At 37.8% G+C, this 22,136-nt stretch overlaps 2 protein-coding genes and 1 long non-coding RNA gene across 5 annotated transcripts in view; all 3 read right to left on the bottom strand.

The window, feature by feature from the left end:
* Positions 1 to 356: 356 nt before the first annotated feature.
* Positions 357 to 1,752, bottom strand: LOC107516934 (olfactory receptor 6B1). Its single transcript, XM_016157170.2, has one exon. It carries the CDS (start codon positions 1,607 to 1,609, stop codon positions 674 to 676), a length of 936 nt encoding a protein of 311 aa, XP_016012656.2. The 5' UTR covers positions 1,610 to 1,752; the 3' UTR covers positions 357 to 673.
* An 11,315-nt stretch (positions 1,753 to 13,067) lies between these two features.
* LOC118610755 (olfactory receptor-like protein OLF3) lies at positions 13,068 to 16,224 on the bottom strand. Its single transcript, XM_036230762.1, has 2 exons — positions 15,554 to 16,224; positions 13,068 to 14,807 (listed from the first exon to the last, which is right to left on the bottom strand). The coding sequence occupies exon 2, from the start codon at positions 14,605 to 14,607 to the stop codon at positions 13,660 to 13,662; it is 948 nt and encodes a 315-aa protein (XP_036086655.1). The 5' UTR covers positions 14,608 to 14,807; positions 15,554 to 16,224; the 3' UTR covers positions 13,068 to 13,659.
* A 558-nt stretch (positions 16,225 to 16,782) lies between these two features.
* Positions 16,783 to 22,136, bottom strand: part of LOC118610757 — a 167,487-nt gene continuing 162,133 nt past the window's right edge. For all 3 annotated transcript variants that reach the window (XR_004954016.1, XR_004954017.1, XR_004954018.1), the window contains 2 exons: positions 17,974 to 18,186; positions 16,783 to 17,547 (listed from right to left, as the gene is read on the bottom strand). This is a non-coding gene — a long non-coding RNA (uncharacterized LOC118610757). The remainder of the gene's footprint in view (positions 17,548 to 17,973; positions 18,187 to 22,136) is intronic.

The raw sequence follows: 22,136 nt of genomic DNA on the forward strand, positions 1-22,136 counted from the left end.
AGGATACAAACATATTGTGACATGTAGAAAGGAAATGAGAAAGTCAATACAAAGCAACTGCGTAAGTTACATCGGAAGACAAAATATAATTGTATAAGGCATTGTTCACATACAGATAGCAGAAAGCACTCTCGCTATCTGAAACAGAAAGCTGTTTCATACAGGAAACGAGGTGCTAGCAAAGAGTTGGAAGGCCTAGAGGAGAAGTCTCCAGTCTCTGCTACCAAGACTGACTCCCAACTCAACACCCTGAATGGGACTGCTGGGGAAGCTGCTATATCTGTCTCAGTTAGGAAGCTGGAAGTCAGGAAGCCATCACCAATCTGTTGGCTTCCAAGCCCTTAAAGTGTGCTAGATCCCAAAACAGGTAACTCATACGTTGCCGTATCTCTCCCCCACTTAACTCAGTTTAGAATTACTCACAGTCTTAGAAATCCCATTTTGGGTCATAGCCAAAGAGAATCCTCTATACAAGGGCATTTTTGTAAAGCACAGACAACATACACAGATACAGACTTCATTCGGGACACAACCAAGAGCCTATGGTTGACGAGGTTGTTGTGATGTTCTAGTAACATGAGTCATACAGAGCTGAGGCATTAAAAAAGAAAGAACAGAGAATGAAAGATCAGGCACCAAATCAAGTCATTTCTTTTTAATCATTTGTAAGAGACTAGTCGGATCGGATGGCCTGGCAATAGATCAGTTTCTTCAAAGCCTCTTTGACCTCTCGGTTCCTTAGGCAATAAATGAAAGGGTTGAGAGCAGGGGTGACAATGGCATAGAAGATAGAAATGACTTTGTTCATGTTGAAGGCATGGATGGCTCGGGGCCGGGCATACATAAATATTGTGGCAGAATAGAAGATGGTGACCACCACGAGGTGGGAGGCACAAGTAGAGAAGGCTTTCTGCTTTCCTGTGGGCATGCGTAGAACAGTGGCCAGAATGCATCCGTAGGACAGGACCGTGATAGACAGGGGAAAGAGGAAGATGACCAGTGCCAGGACAAAGTCCACCAACTCAGCTATGGACATGTCTGTGCAGGAGAGGTTAAGTACTGGAGAGATGTCACAGAAGAAGTGATTGATGACATTGGGGCCACAGAAGCTGAGGCGAGAGATGAAGTAGATCTTAGCCAAGGAGATGCCAAAGCCAATGGCCCAGGAAGCAAAAGCCAGGCGGAAGCAGAGCCCATGGCTCATGATTGTGGGGTAGTGGAGTGGGCGGCAGATGGCTACATAGCGGTCATAGGCCATGGCAGCCAGAAGCACACACTCTGTGCACATGAGCGCAATAAAGAAGTAAAGCTGTATCATACAGTGAGTGAAGGAGATGCTATTGCTCACAGACCAAAAACTAAACAGCAATTTGGGTACAGTAACTGAGATGTACCACGTTTCCAAGAAGGACAGGTTGGCCAGAAAGAAGTACATAGGCTTGTGCAGCGGCCGGTTCTGTTGCACCAATAGGATGATGATGACGTTTTCGGCCACTGTCAAAATATAGGCCATGAGGAACATGAGGAACACAGCTGCACGCATGCCCCAGTTCCCAGGGAACCCCACCAGAATAAACTTGGTGACTCTTGTCTGGTTCTCCACTTCCATATTATAGACACGGGGCTTAGCTCTCCTGGAGGAAAAAAAATCACTTGGTCAGGCTCATGGTCCAGTTAGAATTTTTCACCCTTTGCCTTCTCTAACTAGCATTAACAGTAACAAATATCATTTAGTAAAACTATATTAGAGGGTAGTCCATACACTGGATACGTTATGCAGATAACGTAACTTAATTCACACATAGCCTCTTTATATATGTTATTATATGATGAAGAAACTGAGTCTTACAGAGGTACCACATTCAAGTCTAAGTCTAAAGCCTATGTTCTGTCTAACATCCTATACTGTCTTTCACAACCTTCCCTGAATTTAACATTGGCAAACCTCCACGTCCCATGTTACCTCACCAGTTACAAAGAATATACCTGGCTCATCATCTACCCAGAGCTCTGGAAGTTCTTCAACACTCAGATATCCCTCACCTGCTATTACTTTCTTTTTCTCTGATATCCATAGATATGGAGTCATAGCTGTCATCAACTGTGAGGTACATGAGAAAGTGAGATGGGAAGAGTCAAGACTTGGACCATGTCTGTTATATCACCTTGAAATATCCTCTCTGAAACCCAATTTCCTCCTCTGTAAATAGTAAATATTAATATTCATTCAGCTTATATTTCTGTGGATCAAAACCCAAATGAAATAATGTAAATAAAATTTTATCTGAGCTATAAATAACAATAAGTATGAAGGGGCTCTTATCCCATAATAGAGCATTAAAAAGGTAGGTATGGGCAGGGAGGGGAGTAAATGCTATGAACCAAGCAGAGTGGGAGGAAAAAAATTATGGGCTTCTTCTCAGGAAGCTTTCCATTCCTGCAGAAGGGGGTGAGAGTCTCTGGATAGAGTTTTTTTAAAAAAATAAACAAAGACGGAAATATATAATAAAATTTGAGACATTTTCTATGAAGGTTAGAAAACAAAATGATGCTAATGTGATCAGGAAAAGTCCTCTGACCAAGGAGCAGTGACATGCAGGCAGAGAAGGATTCCATGGCCCCAGCCCTTTGAAGAGCTGAGCTGAAAGACTGCTGCTCTAAAATGAGGCCACCACTGCTGTGCAGTGATGGATGGGGAGGGCGCAGAGGAACAGGTGGGAAGGGTGGGCAGGGCTAAAATGTCCAAGACCTCGTGGGCTGTAATAAAGGATTTGAATAGTGTTCTAAATACAATGAGGAGCAAGTGAAGGTGAACACGGGCATGATATGATTTTTGCACTGGAAAGATAACTCTGGAATCGCCAAAGACTTCACGAAAGCAAGAGTGGGAGTTGTGAGACTCACTGGGCGCTATTCAGAGAAGTCAACGGTAACCTTGACTACTGCAGTGGTTTCAGAGAAGTGGGCTGATATAATATACATTTTAGAAGAATCTTTACCATTAAGTGATGGACTGAATATGTGGGTAAAGGAAACGAGAAATCAAGGAGGAATCTCATATATAAGCTTGTTACAGAGAAGTGATGCCAGTTACTAAAATGGGGAAAACTTGGGATGTTTACAGGCATCCTTCTCACAGCTGAGGACACGTCATTGGGCAAGAATTTGGTAGGCTTATGGTTTGATTAGTTTTAATGTGAAGCCTAAGCAATCCAGAAAATTCTCTAATAATCTTTTGAGCACTTACTAGGTGCCAGAAAGTTTGCTAAATACTTTTCACACACTACCTCACTTAATACACACTACAATGCTAATGAGTTATTGTTAATTTAATTCCACAGAAGACACTCACTTAGATTACCATTTCCAAGTTATAGATTTAAAAAAAATAATAAAGCCAAGGTCTATTTGAATGTAGAATGGATTCAGACATAATGCGTAACCATTAGGCTGTCATACAGAGATGAAGAATACCAGATTTTGGACTCGCCACCTCTTTTTACATTTAAATTTTCTGACTGTTTTAGGAAATGTTCTCTAATCCTACTGAAATTTTGTATAGGCACAAGTTATAATGATAAGCCCAGGTCCATAGGAGTCTGGGCATATGCCACAGACACATATTCAACTAGACATGCAAAGGAGAAATGAACAGACAGAAATGCTTGGTAAATACATCAGAGAAGAGGTAACTATTGGACTGAGTCGTGAATTATAAATAAGAAAAAGGATGAGGCAGTTAGGCAGATGAATGAGAGAACAGAGGCATGGAGGTATGAAACTGCCTGGAATTTTCAGGGAAGCAACTCATTATGGCCTGATTGCAGTGTTGAGTGGACAAATTATAAGTGAATAAGGGTGAAAAGGGATGGAGGGAGAGAAAGAGAGACTAAAATAGTGTCAAGGGCCAGATCATGGAAACCTTCACATCAAATATGAAAGCATTTAAAAACTATCCTGCAGTAAAGACAATAAGTAATCACTGAATGTTTTTTAGATGATTTAAACATCCTATCACCCTGGCTTTTGACGTGGGTGTGGGTTTGGATGGGTCAGGGATGCCAAACTAGAGATTGAGAGACTAGTTGGAAGACACCCTCATAGAAGACACTTAAAGACACGCAAAGAGAAAAACCACCCCAGTTATATCTGTTAAAAAAAAAATAGACATAGTTAGACATCGCTGTTCACAAATTACACAAGTTACTTTGCACTCCTAGAGGAAGCTGAACAACAAAAAATATTTCCTATTCCTTATCAACTAAATGAAGAGTGAACAGGCACTAATTATTGCATACTAAGGGAGGAATTAACTGTATTTGTCAGTGTATTATTTTGCCATAAAATTTAGACTTTTTTCAGTCATAATAGTTTCTACTCCATTATAGTGTAATCACACCTGCTACCCCTCAAACAGATTTTTACCATTGATCTAAGATCAAATATCACAGCTGCTTCTATTATTGTGCCTGTCATTTGTGGGCTTTCCCTTAATTTTGTCTGGATTCTGCATAATTTCATCCGTAGGTTCCAAGTAATTCAAATTTCATGAAAATATAACTTTCATTCCTGCTACAACAGCAGCAGTCGTTGCAAGCACCATCACGAAGGAAGTGCTGGGAAGACGCAGCAGCCTGCAGTGCGGAAAGCCAGAAGCCACGGCAGGGATCTGCAGGTTGAAGTCAGAATCTGGGCACTTATTTCTGATACAAAATGAAGAGATGCCCCTCAGAAGTAGAGGGAAGTATGTTCCCTCAGCTCACTACATACCTGGCTGCATTTAAGAGTTCAAAATATGAGATTATCAATCACCCTCTCCGATAACTGGGAATAGAGTTTGAATAGAGGGAAAAGTGTGACTATAGAATTAAATGTTTAGAACTTAAACATCATTGTGCCATAGGAGCCTGGAACAGAGCTGCCTGCATAAGCAGAAAGTGATGCTCTAAGAAGGGACACTTACCTTGGCTTGGCAGCCTCTGATGGGGTGGAATGTGGGAAAAAAGTCTTCACTAATTCTAAAATAGGAAGAAGTAGAAAAGAAAGATTCAAGTGTTGAACAGATGGGAGGAACCCACTCTCTAAACCTGGGAGTGAATGGGCACAGGTTACCCAAGTGCTTCCAGACTGACAGCCGGCACTAGATGAGAGGTGAGCTATAGGCACTGAGACCACGGTGGTGCTTGATGTGGCACCACGCTGGTTCTCTGAACACCCTGGGGCCAGAACACCCATCGCCTGCCTGCAGAAAGCTGCAGTGGTCTCAGGCACACCAAGCTGTACAGATCTTTGGATTCTGAGGGCTTTATATGGTTTCAAGACTTTCCTTCCATCTCTGCCAAAACCCAAGAGAAAAAAAACCTTGCTGATGGCAGTTGAGGTCTCTGTGGGAGCCATGAAAAATTTCTCTGTGCCTATTGTGGCAGTCTGGTTTGTTTTAGATACTAGTTCCATACAAGTGAAAATCTACTTATGGCTACATGCTTTGGGAAAAAAATACATTCGAATTCATTCTTTATTGAAATATAAAGAAGAAAAAATTACTACCTTTAAATCTATTAATGTATTTTCAATTATTATTCAATCATCAGCTTACTTGAAACAGGAGTTTTATCAGTGCTCAAAAAGATATTAATACTCAAAGTACTTACTTGTTGCACTTTAGTAAATTTTTTAATTATTTTATTGTCATAAATGATTGTGCCATAATTGTGTGCTAAATGAATTTATCATGATGGGATCATCGTTACTTTGTCAGCTGCCTTTGGGAGCCACTTGACCAATATTTTACATCACTTTGCTATAACCTGTCAAATTCACTGTGGTTTCATGAAATGGTAAATGAAAATATTGACAGTGGTAAACAATTCAGTCTGCCAAACTTGGTGATGATAACTAAGCAGCCTTTAATACAGTTTCTCTGTAGGGCTGAAGCATGAAAACCAAACTGCAGCAAGTAAAAATAACGTACTTCTTTCAAATTTCAGGCATTGATTTATCTCAAAGTCCCAGAAAAATTGACATCCCCTAGAATGTGTAATTTGATATTATTTACAATTTTCCAACAGGGATTTTAAGTATACTGTGATGTGGTAGTCATTAATAAAAATAAAATTAGTGTCCACCAAACAGTTGCACTAATGACATTCTGGTCACCTGGGTGGTGGCAGTTGCCAAGGAGACTGAAAAGGGGAGTGCCCTTCTCCAAAGAGTTCTATGGATTACTGTGGCTGCGATGCTTCATACGAGATATCTTGAGTGCAAATTCCAAACGAAGAACTCCAAATAGGTTGGAGATGTTCAGCAGATACAAACTGGCTATATCCTATGACATGGCGATACTGTCTTATCCTAGAATTCAACTATATAGGCTTTTCTTGGATCTGTTATGTGTATCTGTTGGTAGCTCCAGCCTGGAGAATTCTGAAGATCTCTGTCTAGGATATACGAGAAGCAATCAGAAAACCCAGAGAACTCATTGTCGTGCTATCCCTCAGGTCCTGATGTCCCTTGACTGTCTTTTTTTTTTTTTTTGTCTCCTGTTATGTCCATGTTTTTTAATCGTAAGGGACAGGTTTTTGTTTGTTTTTTATTGCTGAGTAGTATTCCAGTATATGGATGTTATCACAGTTTGTTATCTAATCACAACTTAGATATTTGGTTCTGTTTGGGGCATTCCTTCAAAATTTACCTAGGCTATTTACAACACTGCCTTCACCTCTATTTCCTACTGTGCAGAGACTGAAGTTTTGTTCAAGATTTTTCTAAGCCCGTGTCCAGCCCAGGGCATGCATTTGGCTTTCTCTTGCTATTTTTGGATAGCAACCTAAACCAGAAATGCGGGCTGTCACCTTGACTGTCACCAGTCTGGGAAGGGGGGGGCCGGGAGGGGGGTGACAGGTGGGCAACTGAAATGCCCAGCATTACGTTATCACAATGCAGCAGCTTCATTCTTCATTAATCTTTCCTTTCTTTGTTGTCAATTTTTTACTAAATTCCACAGTTTGAAAGATTTTTGTCAGTTTATTAGTTGTTTTTATGGAGAGATAGAGTCTAGGCTTCCCTACACCTAGACTCAGTGATATTTACTGAAACATCATTAAAGTAAATATATATTCCAACAAAACAGGTTTGTGCTGCATGGATCCACTTATGTGAATTTTTTTTCAATAAATACTATAAATGTATTTTCTATTCTTTATTACTTTCTTAATAATTTCATTTTCCTTAGCTTACTTTAAGAATACAGTATACAATGTTTACAACATACAAGACATGTGCTATCGATTTTTTATGTTACCGTTAAGGCTTCTGGTCAATAGGCTATTAGTAATTAAGTTTTGGGGGAGTCAAAAACTATACATGAATTGTTGACTGTGCAAAGGGTCAGCACTCCTAACTCTCCATTGTTCAAGGGTCAACTGTATATATATACACACTATGCATTTATTTACATATTCATATATTACATGTATTTATATTGACACATAAATTTATATATTTATATATTTATTTATATACTGTCTTTGCATATTTCTATCTTGTCAGTCTCTTTTATTAATTCTAGGACCTTTATTGTAGATTCTTTGGGATTTTCTATGTAGATGATAATGCTGCCTGAGAATAAAAATGATTTTCTTTCTTTCTAATTTGCATTCCTTTTATTTCTTCTTCTGGCCTTAACACTTTGGCTAGAATTTTCAGTGGAAGAAAAATGATGAGCATGAACACCCAGATCTTATTCTCAATCTCACAGGGAAAATTATTCAGTCTTTTACCATTAAGTATATTTTAGCTGTAAGTTATTTATACAAACTCTTTATCAAGTTAAGAAGTTCCCTTCTATATCCAGTTTTTAAAAATCTTTGTTAAAAAATAATGCTGATTAACCTCTTTTGCATCTATCAAGATAATCAATTGCTTATTGTTTTAATCTGTTGATAGAATAAACTACACTGATTTATTTTTTGATGCTGAACCAAACTTGCATTCCTTGCATATACTCCCCAAGGTCATGATCCATTATATCTTTGTGAATTATTGGATTTTATTTGGCAATATTTTATTAGAACTGCTGTGTGCCTGTTCGTGAAGGGTTTTGGTCTCTGGTTTCCTTTTCTCATGTCTTGGTTTGGTTTTGGTGTAAGGTAATTCTGGCTCCATGAAATGATGTGGTAAATATGTCCCCTCATATTTTCTAGCCATTTGTATAGAGCTAGTATTATGTATCACTTTTGGTAGAATTTATTAGTGGAGCCACCTGCACCTGAAGTTTTCTTTGTGGGAAGATTTTTAACTGTAATTTCTTTCATAGAAAATTTTCAAGCTACCTATTTTTTTCCTATGGGGGCTTTGGTAGTTTATTACTTTCCAGGTATCTATTTAAGTTCAAAAGTTACTTTCCAGGTATCTAAGTTCTAAAAATAACTGATGTAAATCTATTAAAAATATTGCCTTAGTATTTTTTAATGTCTGTAGAATCTGTAAAGATGTGTCTCTTTATTTCTTAATATTGTTATTTGTGTTTTTTCTCTTTGTTTCTTGGTAAGTCTTAGCTATGGATTTATCAATGTGATTAAACTTGAAAGAACCTGATTTGGGTTACATTGAATTTCTCAAATTGTTTTTCTGCAGATTTTTTTTCCTTCTGCATCTTATGTGTTTAATTTTATCTCCTTTGTTTAGTTTCTTAAAGGTATAGCTTGAGTCATTGATTTGAGACATTTTTAACATAAGCGTTTAATGCTTTAAAATTTCTTATAAGTTCCGTTTCAGCTGCCAGGTACAAATTTTATATGTTGTATTTCCTTGTTATTCAAATCAAATATTTTTCTAATTACCTTTGTGATTTATAGATTACTTAGAATAAATAGGGTTCAGTTTGCACATATTTGGAATTTTTCAGAGGTCTTTATCTTACTTATTTCTAATTCCATTATGTTCAGACAAGATATTCTTAATGATTTCAATTATTTTACAAGTGTTGGCATTTGTATTCTTCTGTTGCTGGACGAAGTGTGCTAAAACTTTCAATTAGGTCAGGTTGTTTCAAGGATGTTATATCTATTGGTTCTTATCTATTTGATCTATCAAATACTGAAAAATTATGTTAACATCTCCAGTAATGGTGGTGAATTTGTCTATGTACTTTTTATGTATTTGTAGGTCTAGTAGATTAGAATATTTGTCCTCTTGATTAATCAATATTCTTATTGTCTTATTTTTCCTCCAATATTCTTTTTTCTTCTGATTACTTCATTTGATGTTAATACACTCTAACTTTCTGATTTTAGTATTGCATGGTATGTCGTTTTTATCTTTTTACTTTTAATCCATCTATGTCTTTATATTAAAAATAAATTGACTGTATAGAGCACATAATTAAATCTATTTTTTAAATGCCTACAGCACTGAATCTGTTTTTATCATATGATTTCCTTCTAATTACTATGCTTAGGCAGTTTTCATTTAATGTTATTATAGACAAACTTGCATTTAAACCTACCATCTTGCTATTTGCTTCCATTTTGCCTCATTTGTTCTTTGCTTCTCATTTCTGCTTCTTTTTATGTTATTTGAATTACTTTATTTTATACCTATTGGCTCATTAAACCTCTTTCAAGTAAGCAATAAGATTTGGAAGAACTTTCCAGACTAACACTCATCTCCATTCATGACACTGGCTGAAGCAGCACAGTGAATAGTAGTATTCTTCAAAGCCATTCCTGAAAGCCAACCTGTGTGACTAGCAATAAATTGGACTGTGAATCATATTAAAATGTGTCCTACTGAATTCGAACCAAGTGTACCTACACTGGTTTGACTGGTGTCCCCTCAAAATACATGTCTGCCCAGAACCTCAGAATGCGACCTTATTTGGAAATAGGATCTTTGCAAATTTCATTCCTTAAGGTTCTCAAGGTGAAATCATCCTGGATTTAGAGTGGGCCCAATATTCAATGACTGGAGTCTTTATAAGAAGAGATGACACAAAGAGCTACATAGAGAAGAAAGCCGTGTGGAGACAGAGGTAAACAGAGATGGGAATTAGTCTGACACAAACCAAGGAACATCTGGGGCTACCAGAACCCAGAAGAGGTTAGGCATGATTCTTTCCCAGAGTCAGCAAAGGGAGCATGGCCCTACTGACATTCTGATCTAACTTCTAGCCTCCAGAACTATGAGGGAATGAACTTTTGTGGTTTTAAGCCACTCAGTTTGTGGTACTTTGTCATGGCAGCTCAAGGAAATGAATTCAGTACCTCAACTCAATTTTCCATTAGTTGGATCCCCAAAATGCTCATAGCCTCTCTAGTATTACCTGCCTCTAGGGTAAGTATGAAAAATGGAAAGTAAGAATGGGAAGTGATATTAGCCCAACCAACTGCAATTAAAATTCTTAATTTTGAAAATTTTCACAAGGCATATTTAAAAAAACAAAAACACATAACCATGTACCTTGGAGGACCTCATGCAAGTAAAAACCCATGAAGCTTAAGTTTATTAGCTTCATGGTAAATCTGCTTCTGGATATAGGAGAGGGGGTTTAACTGCAGATGCAATATCCTTGAGATGACCACAGAGTATATGTAAGGAATGATCATACAAATGGGCATGGAACCTGTGCTGGGTAAGAGGGGTGATAAGACAAAGTGTAGATGAGAAAAATGTGTTAAGGTAGTAGAGGTCAAAATCTAATGAAGTGATAAGACTACATGATATGAACTGGAAAGATAAAAATTGGAGCGAGCAGTCAGAGCGGGGTCCCTGATATGGAGATGTTAGAGGCAATGCAGTGATTGGCAATAGAAAGGGCACCATCACAGAAGTGGGTGACAGAGGTGGTTAGTGGTCGAAAACACAGGAAGGAGATAGAACTCAACTGAGAGGCCAGGATGCCAAATGGATCTCCTGCATAGATGCAGAAATTTACATATGATGACAAAATTAGTGGTAAAACAGTTTTACAAGGAGGATAGATAGTAAATGAAGAAAAGAAGGGATGATGGTGCTATAGTTTGACAGCATGTGCTTCAGAGAAGCTAAAGTTATTTAGAGTAAAAAGCAATGGAAGTAGCAGAGCATCAAGAAAGATACCCTCTTTACCTGCCTACCCCGTATCAGAGGAAATATCGGAGGCGAAGGGTCTGTATTTGAGAGGGATGAGGGAAATAAGAATTCTCAGTGAAAAGCCAGGTTAAAGTTAGAGCAAAAAAAAAGAAGAATGTATTCAAGAAAGACACTCAGCATATGGAGTCTTTTGCTGAAAACGGAGCATGAGTTTCAGATGACAACTGAAAATGATTATGGTATCACAGGAGGTCATAGTATTTTGGTCAGTTGTGTTCGGCAAACTGAGATTTTAAAGCACAGATTATGGACAACCTGTAAAGTGTGGACCTCCTGTCAAGCCTCAGATAAACAGGTTTTTGATGCAGGAAGAATTCTTTGGGATAGTCTTTTAGGGAAAAGCGATTAATCGGATCTAATTAAAACCTCTTTCTCAACTGGGCTCTAAGTCCTCATTGTTGGGGTAGGGGGGGCAGCAGCTTCATTTTGTATTGATTACTCTGGCTTTGATTTCTTCACTTTCAATACATAAAAAACATAAAAGTATATAGCTTTTAAAACTTAATTTTATACTTAGAAGGTTTTAGCTCATTGCTTGTCTTATTCACACTTAATTTTTATGTTGCCAGTTCTTTATTTAAGCCATTTTTTGTTACCTCAAGTTGTTTTCACATTTTTCTTGTTGTAATTGTTACAATCTTAATAAAGAATGAAAGGATGAATGTTCCTGTGTTCTTGCATATGTAAATATGTATTTCTGTCACAATTGGAAAGTGAAGGATGTCAAGAGAATGAAAAGACAAGCCACACACTGGAAAAAAGGTGTTGCGAAAGGCGTACCTGATAAAGAACGGTTATCAAAGATAGACAAAGAACTCTTAAAACTTGACAATGAGAAAACAATCTGATTAAAAACGACCCAAATACCTTAACACACACCTCACTAAAGAAGATATACAGATGGTAAATAAGTATATGAAAATATATGCTTCACATCATATGTCATTAGGGAAGTGAAAATTAAAACAACAATGAAATAGCACTACGCATCTGTCAGAATGGCCAAAATTCAGCACATCGACACCACCAATTGCTGGTGAAACATGGAACCACAGAAATTCTCATTCATTGCTGGTGGGAATGCAAAATGGTACAGCCACTTTGGAAAAACAGTTTGATGATTTCTTGCAAAACTAAACATACATTTACCATATGATTCAGAAATCATAGGTCTTGGTATTTACTCAAAGGAATCAAAAAATATGTCCACACAAAACATGACACAAATGTTTACAGAAACTTTATTAATAATTACCAAAATGTAAAAACAAACAGGGTGTCCTTCAGTAAGTGAATGGATAAACTGTGGTAGATACGATGGAATATTATTCAGTTCTAAAAAGAAATAAATTAAGCCATGAAAAGACATAGAGGAAATTTAAATGTGTATTACTAAGGCAAAGAAGCCAGTCTGAAAAGGTTATATATGACATCTGGACCCATTTTTGCTACCTGGATGTAGGTTCACAGTAATATATAATTGACATGTACTATTTTGATATTTCTTTTTATAACTTTTTCTGCTTATTACATTTATAGAACAGAAAGATTAAGTAAACTAATAGAACTGGAGATTCATAATTCAAAATAATCATGGCAGGCTCTGTGATATGTGAAAATCGATAATAAAATTAGCAAAACTAAATATATGTACCTACATTTAAGTTTTAAAAAAAAGAGTTCAAAGGGTGCGGAGACTTTGTAACCAGTGTATAGGAAACAGGTCTTGGGAAATTAGTTAAATAAAATACTACGGCGATGAATAATTTTGGAAATAAATATGGTGATGTTTGCACATCTCGAATGCAATTAATGCCACTGAATTGTACACTTAAAAATGGCAAAAATGGCAGATTTTATGTTATATTTATATTTTACTATGATAAGATTATAGTAAAGCCATGGATATTTTGTATCTTAAAAACAAATTTGCTTCTTGAAAAGGAAAGTGGATCCAGCATACTGGTCTAAACAAATATTGTATATTATTTATTTCAGGATACCATTTCACTTTCTAGATTAATGCATAAAAGGTGCTGAAAGTTATAAAATAGCTGTCATTCAAGAAAGAGATGAAGAAACCATTTGTAATTATTCTGGAGGAAATCAGGTTGTTCTACAAATAACTGACATATTGTCATGTAGAAAGAGGAACAGACATTCTCCATTCTGTTCCACAAGATAGAGGTAGACCTAGTAGGTAGAATTCACCTGTCTATTCATTCCACAAACCAGGTCTGCTTGCTAAAGCCGTGGGTCATTCCTTTGGGCATTGATACACTAATAAAAAATGTGGATAGCTGAGACAAGATGATCTAAGATGAGGCTCTCATGGATCACTGACACGTAAATTATGTGATATCGACCTATGTAAGAAAATTCATTAATCGGCGGGGGGTGGGGGGGGAGAGGACACTTTATTTAGTGCAAGGAGCTGATCATAATAGTCTTCTTGAGCGTAAGTGTAGGAGTCCCACCTACACTTATCTGATCTCCTTTTCAGTTTTGATGATAGATAACAGTAAGTTCTTACAGTCTACTCTTTACTCTGAACTTCTCTAAAACTTTCCAGAGAGCAGCCAGGACATCCTTATTCTTCAAGCTGTAGATCACAGGGTTTAACATAGGTGCCACCACAGCATAAAATAGAGCAATCATCTTCTCCTTTTTCACTGAAGATGCTGACCGTGGCCCCAGGTACGTAAACATGGTAGCCCCAAAGCACATGCTAACCACAGTGAGGTGAGAGGCACAAGTCCCAAAGGCTTTGCTACGTCCCTGAGTAGAACGAATGCGCAGAATGGCAGCAACTATATGACCATAGGAGAATAAAACCAGGGAACAGGGAAGCATGATCACCAGAAACCCTGAGATGGCCACCATGACCATGTTGAGGGAAATGTCCACACAGGCTAGCCGTAGAACAGCTAGGGTCTCACAGGCAAAGTGATTAATAATATTGTGGCACAGGGGAAGTCGAAAAGTGATGATTGTTTCCATCAGAGAATTAATTAAACCAGCCCCCAAGCAGCCAGCAGCCAACCCCAGGCACAGCCCTCCGTGCATGATGACTGTGTAGTGCAGTGGGTGGCACACCGCCACATAGCGGTCATAGGCCATAGCTCCCAGCAGGAAGAACTCAGACCCACCCAGTGCCAGGGAGGCATAGAGCTGGAGCACACAGCTGTGGAATGGGATGGACTTCTGTGCTGAGAGCAGGTGGGCCAGCATTTGTGGGACAATACTATTTGCATAACAAAGGTCTACAAAGGATAAAACAGTAAGGAAGAAGTACATGGGGGTATGAAGCCTGTTGTCCAGTCTGATCAGAAGAAGAAGAAGAGAATTTCCCACAACAGTCACCAAGTACATGGTCAGAAACAAGACAAAGAGAAAGACCTGAGTCCCCCAGTCACTGGACAGCCCCAGCAGAATGAACTCACTCACCCATGTCTGTGTTTTATTTTCTTGGCTCATGAATTTCTGAAGACCAAACTAAAGATGTCAAAATAACAAATGACAGAAACTCGGGATTAGAAGAGTGGCTCTTAGACCATATGGAGAACCTGCCCATCTGAACTTTTAAAGTTTTCCTAGAACATCTCAGCCAAATCACCAACCAAACTCTGCTTGAACATATCCATAGATGAAGAAGACAATGGGACCCAGCTGTGCAGCTGGAAATGAAGGAAAAAAATAAGTTACATTCTTGGAATTCAATTTACTGTAACATAATTTCTCTCAAACATCTGCTCTTAAACTGGGAAAGAAAATTAATGAAGTATTTAGACTTAAAATCCTACTCAATTTGTTATAGGAGATAATTCCTGTCTTTCTGGTGAGAAAGTTTTTGGTCTACAAGGCAGATTATTCTGATTTCTGAATGATGTTCAGTACCATTTAACCTCTTTTTGTTTACTGAGTTTCCTTTCTATGTATCTCTGACAAAACCCTACTTGCCTCTCCTCGGTGTGATATATCGATCTATGAAGCCCTGAATGTTTTACATATTCTTACAGTTTTTTTACTAAGTGATTTTAAATTTATCTTCTGTAACTTGCCTTTTACTTTTAGAGTTTCAAGTAGGAGGTCTCTTCTTCACCTGCCTCACACCAATGTGGCTCAGCTGGGCAAGATGGCCAGCTTCAAGAATCAAGAGTCACATGAAGAGAAGTTATACAGAGCTTCTAAACGTCATCTCTTATGGGGGCAAATTTGATGAAGTGTTTAATGATGTCAGGTTATTACTTAGTAACAGTGTTTCTCAGGAAAGGAAAGCTCATTCATTTCACAATGTAAAACTGATTAGTCCTTGCCAGTGAAGATAGAAGGATGATCAGGTCATAATTACAGAACATGATGACATAGGCACTAGTAGTTTTTTGACCCCGAACCAAAATTTCTTTATTGTTTGCTCACTTACCAAAGAAAAGAAGTGATTCATAACTAAAGTATACAGATGAGAGTCTGAGGTCTTAGAGACAATTCTGTGATAGATCCACATGAAAATTCATTGTTCCAATGGCTTCTATATTATTCATTCTATAATTATAGACAGCAGACTACAGCTGCATTTATTGAAAGCCTAAAAATTTTTAGAATAATTGTTAGATATCATACTACTTATATCAATTGGTTTGGAAGACTTAAGGTTTTAATTCATAATTATAAAGATAGTAATATTCAGATGGTTAGTCATAAAATAGTCAGAATTTAGTATTGTTTTGAGTAAGGTCCAAAATTTCAAGCAATTTCTTAAAAACAGAGCTTTCGGAAATTAACTGTCACACAATAATTAGTGGAAATGATAAAACAATGTCAGATACCACATTCAAGCCCTTACAATAGAAGCTTCAGTCATCTCATCAAAATTAATTGGAACAAGACACTCAGCTACAAGACTGGTAAAGAAATATACAATCCTTAAAGGTGTAAGGAAGATTCGGCACTGAGTCAAAAGATGAAATAAAGAATTCAAAATCTTCATGACAAATAGTTTATAATCAAGAATAATAGTTTTTCAGAATGTTCAAAATTAACAACTTGTTTAGTTTCATGGCTGAAAACCTTTGTATTATACCTACTTGTACATCAATTTCTTTTAACACTGGAATAGAAAATATTGACATTAAACTAGTTGGAAAATTTCCTAACCATGAAGCCCTGATAAAAAATATGGACAGGTAATGTTTACAGTGCTTGCCCAGCCCTATGTAAATGTACTTCTGAATCTCTTTTTTTTTTTTTTTTTTTGAGATTTACCAATAGCTAAAGAAAACACACTATAAAATACGGCTAACTGCAAGACTCATCCATCCTTCCCCATCCAGCTGCATTGTTCCCAACATATGGCTTCCTACCCTTATAGTTTTCAGAATATTTGGAACTGTGGGGGTCATCAGGCCCATTTTCATAGGCAAGGAAGTTTTCTGGAAAATTCGTTATAACTACTTTCCCTAGGGATATCATTTTAAATATGAATATCTGAACTATATTTCCTCCATATGGAAATGTTTGCTTTTATCTTTTTATTTTTTGTACCTAGTATCATAATGGCTACAGATGGCAAATATGTGTGTATATACATATACATATATTTCAAAAATTGTTGGTAACATAGACGTTGAAGAAATCAATAGTTATTTTGTGCTTACTAGTTTGTGTTAGAATTTAACTAAATATTTAAACTGAACAACTACACAAATCACAAATAAAAACTAAAACATACCAAAGTGGGATAAATTGTCTTCAATAAGTGTTTCTATGGTGCCCTATTTTTTAAAGGCATACCAGTGACTTTCTTCTACATTATATGTTAGACCTATCATCAATAACCTTCCTTCAGTCCTGTCTGCCAAGGGTTCAAAAGGAACTGTGATACAGCAACTCCTCTAGGTTTATCAGCACGTATGTATGTGCACAGTTAGGTGGCATGGACATGAAGGTGATGGTTAATGGCAGATTCACTTATACTATTTACACTTCTATAATCAGGACTTAAAGTGTGTCAGTTTTTAAAAAGCAAACAAATAACAACAAAACAAGTGGTATTTTCCTACCTATCTCTGAACACATTTCCAAAGAAGGGTATTTGTGTGTAAAGCCATGCTGTTTTTGCTCAATACTTTAGGCAGACAAGTGTATTTCCAAGTGACACAATACTTGTGTGAGCAATTTTTTAATAAAATATAGTTGATATTTTTTAAAAAGTGATGTGTTAAAGTCAAAGTAAAACCTGTTTCTCTGTAAAATTGTTTCAAATAACTTATCCAAGTCAATTACCCTGTGAATCATTGAATGGTCAGGTTCGGTTTCAGAAAATCTTCTCAATCCTGTGTATTATTTTGGTGGCAGACAGTGGGAAGAAAACGAACAAGTTCCTGAAACACTCTTGCCAAGACAGAGTGCAAACAGTCCCTGGGGTGGGAAGAATGTTAAGAGAAGAATTTAAAACCATAACTGTACTTTTTTCTATATTAAGTTGATATAAACACTTATTTGCTGAACACTTGCTCTAAATATACATCTATATACACAAATAATAATTTTCACAACAACACTCTGAACTTTGGCTTATCACTTCTATTTTGCAGATGGAAAAAGGTGGAGCAGATAGTGAAGTTAGCAGGTAAACTGATTATCTGATAATTTGGGACACACCACCATGCCACTCCTATACACGGCATGAACCTGCACACAGCACAACAGCCATTGCTGAATGGCTGTGGATTCATCTAACACAAAAATCAGGAGACTTACCAAGAGGACTAATTGAGTTCCTCCACACTTTGGTCTCATTCACTTTGAAGCCATGGTGGACCAGAGTAGGCCCCTCCCACTCACCTGTGAAGTTCAAGTCTGGCTCTAAGCCATGTCGCCAACATGAAGAGGAGGAGGAATACAGCACATGTCTCCCATTAGAGACTGTCTTGTTGCAGGATGTGGTTAACTGGCCTCTTCTGTAAACTTGAAAAGGTAATCACACTTCTTTGTGTCTGGGTGACGAATATGACAGCTTATGGGGGGCTCCATGGCAGGAAGTCGATTCTTCCTCCTCTAAGAATAAACGAAGGGCTCTGATTATGTACAATAAGAACACGAAAATGCTCTAATATCGGGAACAGATATATTAAGTACTTAACATTTAAAAATCAACTTTCAAAAGATGTGAACCTGAGGACATTTTTGTATAGCCAAAAGAATATCCTTAACAGGTAAAAGGTGAGGCCTGATATAGGATTCTGGACTTGCGGGGATGAGTCTTATCTGGTGGGAAAGATTTGTCCCTTCTGAGCTGTCTCCCCAGGGGAACTAGATAGAAGTCCAGTGAACTAGATAGCAGTGAGTGCTTATAAATAGTGCCAACACATCCCCCACTGTTTGTGTAAATAGTCACTGTCCCACTAACATAAAAAGAAGGTTGTTTCCAGGTTACTTGGCAATCATATGAAAGGCAGAGGTAAACTCTGAGTGGCCATGTAGTGAAGCCAAAGTCATTATGAAGGTGGAGCTAAGAACCAGTTCTTTCCAGTCACAGGAATGCTTTCCACAGTGTCCCTTGGGATGCCATATACGAACACACTCACTCATGCCCAAGCTGTTCTCAGACTTCTTTTCATACCTATTTAGCTATATAGTCACATGCATAAAACCAAAACACTGTGCATGTACTAAATGCCACTGAACTGTACACTATAAAATAGTTAATTTTGAGTTATGTGAATTTCACATTGATTTAAAATGAAAAAGGCTTCCCAGACTGGTGATATATATTAATAAAATGTCTTTCTCAAAAAAAATAAAGAAAACTAGCCCAAATTTAAATAAATAACTAGTAGATGTAAACAGACAAATATCTGAAAGAGAAAGATAGGCAAAATGGGTAAATAAGAAAAGGAGAGGATATTGAAATGTTAATGAAAATAAATGGGAGAGGTTACTGATAAGCCATCTGTGAAAAAAGTAAAATATTAGAGAGAGAATGAATAGTTAGGGAAAAGGAAATCGGAAAGGAAGACAAAGTAAAAAGGGCACAATGAAGAAGCCAAGGCAATAAAAATGAAAAAAAAAGAAAGAAAGAAATGCAAACAATGAAAAATTGAAATAAGCTTTTATAAATCCATTTTATCAGCATTTAATCAATTTACACATTGCTAGTTATCTATTATTTTATATACGAGGGCTTCCAATATTTTATTTATCCTGGTACTCAGTCCTGGAGTGTTGTTTAGTCCTTCCTTGCAGTGAGATTTTCTAGAATTTGATTCTATCATGGTGGAAATACAATTACAAGAAAAATCAATGGATCCTCAGAAAACTTGGACAGAGAGGTCCAAATTTAGAACACTCTCCTCCAACATACATACGAATCTTCGCAATTTCTTTTCAGTTACATTACTGAAAAACCTAAAATTCCTCACCAAAAAATAAAAGATTCAGACACACATAGCTAGTGGATATATATTTGGCATTATTATTTTCACACGAGCTTAATTTCTGTTCTTCAGCCCCTTTATCATAATCTCCTTTGTAAAGAGGAACAAATACTTCACCAGAATCATCCCTGTATTGCCAAAGCACAGTGGAAATGATCATAAACCCATGTTCCTTTATGTAAGCCTAGTTTTGAGAGGAGACGGATACTGGATGAAGACAAGACGACCAAGCAGGATGCACGGAGAGAAGAAAGGAAGCGGGGCAGATGGCACAGACAGAGCTGGAGCAGAAGCCAGGGCTGCAGGATCATACTGCCTCCCGTGGGCCTGTCTCCCCTCCGCCCCACTCAGACCTTTCTAGCCCTCTGCCGCTATCAGGTTTTCTCTTCTTTGCCCAGAGTACTTAGAGAATGAACACCAAGCTAGAACGGTCACAGGAGTAGCTGACACAAATTTTAATTACAAGTAGAATATCTGCATTTATCATAACCAACAAAAGGCTGCACCCTTGGATCATTTTTATGCAGCTCAAACATCTTATTTTCATTTTCGAAGACCCTTTCCACTGGACTGATGCTTTATAGAAATGCACATATTCTCCTAAAATCCTACTACATCAGTTTTCACATCTGTAAAATGAAGGTAATAGCATAAATAATCCCTTTCCCAGAGGAATACACATAGTTAGCTAGCATTAATAAAAACAACAAAAATGATTAATATACAAATGAAAGTAAACTTGTAAAATACAAATGGAAATAAACTTACGATGTTTAGTGCATAAGTGTAAGACTTTTAAAAACATGCACTAGCTAAGTAACCTATTCAGCATGCAAGTGTGGAGACTGGGACCTAGCCCTCGATTTGCAGTCCTGGGAAGCATTTCAGATAGGGATGTTACTTTAAATACTTTTCCCTACACAGAAATTCTATATGGAGAGAAATAAACTAGTTTCTGAGGGTTATCTTTCTCCTGGCATCTGCAAAGAAAATGTCCATCAGTACAGACTTGGCCCCTGACCCCTATTTCCAGGAGTCAGTGAAAAGGACAGATAGAGACTACAGACCTGATGTTGACTCATTAGTAGGCCCGGGCCCATCACAAGTGGGGAACCCTTAAAACACTTGAACAGTTGTGGCTTCCTAACTTGAGTAGCCAGAACATATTTTCTCAGGACAAATTTCTACTAGAGGACAGTTAAGTCAAACCACCATAATCTTGGGCTTAAAGATTACAGGAAGAAGCCATGGATTGCAGGATTTGGTTTCATAATTTATGCGCCTAAGTAAGTGTTGAAGACCGAAAAATGCCAGACTCACCTTTGGAGAGTGGAGGAGGCCGTCCTGTGCAGGGTGGGGAAAGTTGTGCAACTTGAAGCAAGTGCAATTGGAAAAGGTAACTTTAACTTTACTTATGACATCTCAAGGGGCCAATTATGTTTTGTTTATTAGATTTCTTTTATTTTCCCTCTTCCTGTCTAGTCACTTCTGCACTGAACATTCTAACCTATATTTCAACTTTGCCAATGAAAGTTGTTTCCTTGTCCCTGGGGCATGGGAAGAAACTTGCCAAACTTTAATTTCTCGGGGGAGGGGGAGTTACAACTGAGTGTTCAGTGATATCACCTTCAAATGGTAAGAACTGTCATCCATTTCATGAGCATGAAGATGTGATTACATCTCAACTTCCTCATTTCGATTCACCCATCTCCACACTCCTTTGAGCAGTAGCTCCCAGGCCAGGTGACTCAGGGGACCGCTGAGACACTCTGTGGTACATCATCTAATCTGAGCATAGGCAAGAAGACTTTTTATGCCAGTCTCTAGACAGAAGCTGCTTACTATTGGGCTGCTCTCCACATTCTGGAATGTTCTTAAAAACTTTACTGTTCTTTTCACTTTAAGGAAGACAACCTCCTAGAGCCTTCGTTTGGACTTAGGGATCTTCAATACTCAAAATTGTTAATAAAAGTAAAACCACCCTGCATGGAAAAAACACAACTGAGGGTGTTAAGCACAGCACAATGAGCATGAAGAAGCTCCGTGCATTCCTCCCTTCCCCTCCACAGGACTGGGGGAGACTTCCACCCATGTGTCCCGTGTCCACGCGAGAAGCAGCAAGAGCAATAGTTCTTTTTTTTTTCTTCTAACTATGTTAAGAATGAGATTCATGTGATATAAGTGAAGGTGTAAAGCAAGCAACCGGGCAAATATGTTTAGGGCTCAAGAGAAAGGTCTTGCCTGGCTTGGAGCTAAGAAAAACAAGACCTTTAGCAATGGATTGTATGGGAGGGACTGGACAGGAGGGATGTATGGGTGGGATAGGTAGGACGGGTGGATGGGTCGGAGGAATATCTCTGAGACTCTCCCCAGGTCTCTGTATCTCTGGGTCTCCCTCTCTGAGTCTCAATCTCTGAGTCTCTCCCTTCTGTGCCTCTATCTCTGAATCTCTCCCTCTTGAATCTCATAATTCTCAGTCTTTTGCTCTTGAGTCCATTTCTCTGAGTCTCTTTATCTCTGAGTATCTCTCCCTAAATCTTTATATCTCTGAGTATATTTCTGAGTCTCCAT

The sequence above is a fragment of the Rousettus aegyptiacus genome, unplaced genomic scaffold, assembly GCF_014176215.1.
Source record: "Rousettus aegyptiacus isolate mRouAeg1 unplaced genomic scaffold, mRouAeg1.p scaffold_m13_p_13, whole genome shotgun sequence".
NCBI lineage: Eukaryota > Metazoa > Chordata > Mammalia > Chiroptera > Pteropodidae > Rousettus > Rousettus aegyptiacus.

Coding starts and splice junctions, on each gene's coding strand:
- LOC118610755 (XM_036230762.1), bottom strand. CDS start 14,607: ATGAGCCAAGAAAATAAAACACAGACATGGGTGAGTGAGTTCATTCTG.
- LOC107516934 (XM_016157170.2), bottom strand. CDS start 1,609: ATGGAAGTGGAGAACCAGACAAGAGTCACCAAGTTTATTCTGGTGGGG.